This window comes from Poecilia latipinna, unplaced genomic scaffold (assembly GCF_001443285.1).
Source record: "Poecilia latipinna isolate Pla-1442-1.1 unplaced genomic scaffold, P_latipinna-1.0 Scaffold2287, whole genome shotgun sequence".
Classification (NCBI taxonomy): Eukaryota; Metazoa; Chordata; class Actinopteri; order Cyprinodontiformes; family Poeciliidae; genus Poecilia; species Poecilia latipinna.
Window position 1 is genome coordinate 1 of NW_015114903.1, and position 2572 is coordinate 2572.

The window sequence follows — 2572 nt, forward strand, 5'->3', positions numbered from 1 at the left end:
AGGTTACTACAGAGTACTACGGGTCACTACAGGTTACTACAGAGTACTACGGGTCACTACAGGTTACTACAGGTTACTACACAGTACTATAAGTCACTACGAAGTACTACATGCTACTACACAGTGCTGTGGTCCTGGTTCTGGTCTCGGTTCTCTTACCAGGTGGTTCCAAGGAATCTTCCGGACGGATGCCAGGAAACTCGGGAAACCCGATCACTGTGACCCTCGATGTCCGCCACTGGCTCGTCACTATGGTGACCACAGAAACAGATTGTCATTGTTCGTTTCCATAGCAACCAGTCCTCCTCCCGTCTTCGCCCACCTCTCCAGGTTCCACAGCTTCACCGTCCCGTCGGCGGCGCAGGACGCCAGGCTGACGTCGGACCGGTCCAGAGAGACGCCGGCCTGCGGGCGGAACGCCACGGCGCCCACGTTGGTGTTGTGTCCTTCAGACAATCGCAGCAAGGCGGGGGAGGGGCAAAAAGAAACCCGGTCAGCATATTTAACTGGACTCAGATATAAACAGAAGCAGGAAGCTCCGCCCACCTCTCAGGGTCCGGATCAGGGCGCAGTCCGGAACCGACCACAGCTTGCACAGGCCGCTCCTGGAGGCGTTAGCACGCTAGCATTAGCACACTAGCAATAGCCTCGGAACAACAACAGCGGTCGGGGCAGAGCTCTTACCAGGACGCCGTGGCGAGCATCTTGGAGTCCGGACTGAAGTGGCAGAAGCTGATTGGCCGATCGTCTCCAATCTGACTGCAGAAGTTGTTCAGATTCTGACGAGGAAGAGGAGGAAGAGGAAGAGTTAAACTGAGATCAGCTGCTGCGAGTGTCAGGTCTCACACTGGATTCAACCGGTTCAGGCGGTTTGATCCGGATTCTACTGGGACAGAAGTGGTTTAGGAACCAGATTCCGCTGATATAAACTAACCTGAGTGAAAAAATATTTAACTGGATTTCAAATGCATTAAACTGGTTTAAACACAGATTCATTCACATGAATATGATTTGAACTGGTTTTTTATACCAGTGGAATTAAACTGGAGTGAACTGGTTCCAGAACTGGGCTTCGTCGGGTTTATAGAAAGAAGAACTGAACCAATTTATCTGCAAAATAAAACAAACTGGTTCAACTGGATTGAACTAGTTGCTGCATTAATATCGGGCCTCCCTCGGTTCTGGTTGCCCCGTTTCAGACAAGTCCCACGTTTCCGCTCTGGACCCGCTCCATGACCCATGGTACCGACTCACCCTCAGCGACTTGTGCAGCTCCTGCTGGCGGATCGTCTTTGTCGCCTCGGCAACCTCCTTCAAAGCGCGTGCAGCTTCCAGACGCCTCATCGACCTGACGGACCAATCACAGCAAGACGTTGTGGATCTCAGCCAATGAGAGGCTGCTTAGGGTTCGCGACCCGGATCTGGAGCAGCCATGGAGCTGATTGGTCAGTCTGCTGATGACTCACCGTGGCAGAGAATATCTAGCCAACCAGAGGCGAGCTTCCTTCAGGGAGGCGGGGCCTTCATGGTACCACGTCTGCAGACACTGTGATTGGTGGAAAGAAAAAGATTTACATTTCACTGTGGTGATGCTTCACTCGAGGAGATTTCATTTAACCGAATTTGAACTGATCGATTGGCATGCAGTACACAGTACTACAGAGTAGTTCCCTGAAGTTCCCAGTACAGGGTTTCCCCCAGAAAACTTGCTAAGCCTGGTGGTCGGGGCATTGAGTCGGTCCACCGTGTTTTTCTATTAAAAGATGTTAAGTTGACAGAAAATATTAAAGTATTACTGTGTTACAGGAAAAGATCTCCAGTGAAATGCTATTTAAACCCACAGCTAGTCTAAAAACAACAAATTTGCGCTTCTGTTTAACGCGGCGGGTTTTAAACTCCTACCTAGAGTTCTCCAGAGGATCATAATTCCTCACAGTAGGTTGATGTAAATATCCAACGGGTCAGCCTGAGTCCAGTTTGAGTGAAAGGAGGCGCCAGCTGTGATTGGTCCGCGCTGTCGGCTTTAAATGCATAAACTATAAACCTATTATAAACCTATCCTTTAGGATAAATCTGCTCTGCTAGTGAAATGCTGAGAGCAACAGAGACGCTTGCAGCCCGGCTTAAAAATAAATCAAAACATTTTTTTTTTATTTTCCTTGAAACGTAAACAAGCAATGCTTAGCCTGGCGGCGGGGCTAGTAAAGCATGGCGGGCCGCCAGGCTTATAATACACTGGGGGAAACCCTGCAGTAGTACCCAGCAGTACCCAGTAGTACCCAGCAGTACCCAGTAGTACCCAGCAGTACCCAGCAGTTCCCAGTAGTACCCAGAAGTTCCCAGCAGTACCTAGTAGTACCTAGCAGTACCTAGCAGTACCTAGTAGTACCCAGCAGTTCCCAGAAGTTCCCAGCAGTACCCAGCAGTACCTACTAGTACCCAGCAGTTCCCAGAAGTTCCCAGCAGTACCTACTAGTACCCAGCAGTACCTAGTAGTACCCAGCAGTACCTAGTAGTACCCAGTAGTACCCAGTACCTCGTCCCGTGACCTCTTGGCTCTCTCTTCGTCCTT

The 2572-nt window shown here is 50.1% G+C and overlaps 1 protein-coding gene across 2 annotated transcripts in view; it reads right to left on the reverse strand.

Annotated features, from left to right (window-relative positions):
• Nucleotides 1-130: 130 nt before the first annotated feature.
• The window catches only part of prpf4 (pre-mRNA splicing tri-snRNP complex factor PRPF4), an 18984-nt gene continuing 16542 nt past the window's right edge, over nucleotides 131-2572 (reverse strand). For both annotated transcript variants that reach the window (XM_015018542.1, XM_015018543.1), the window contains exons 5-11: nucleotides 2537-2572; nucleotides 1467-1546; nucleotides 1255-1348; nucleotides 685-779; nucleotides 547-605; nucleotides 323-446; nucleotides 131-249 (exon numbers count right to left, since the gene is read on the reverse strand). In XM_015018542.1, the coding sequence (XP_014874028.1) occupies nucleotides 156-249; nucleotides 323-446; nucleotides 547-605; nucleotides 685-779; nucleotides 1255-1348; nucleotides 1467-1546; nucleotides 2537-2572 (582 nt within the window). In that variant the 3' untranslated portion in view covers nucleotides 131-155. The remainder of the gene's footprint in view (nucleotides 250-322; nucleotides 447-546; nucleotides 606-684; nucleotides 780-1254; nucleotides 1349-1466; nucleotides 1547-2536) is intronic.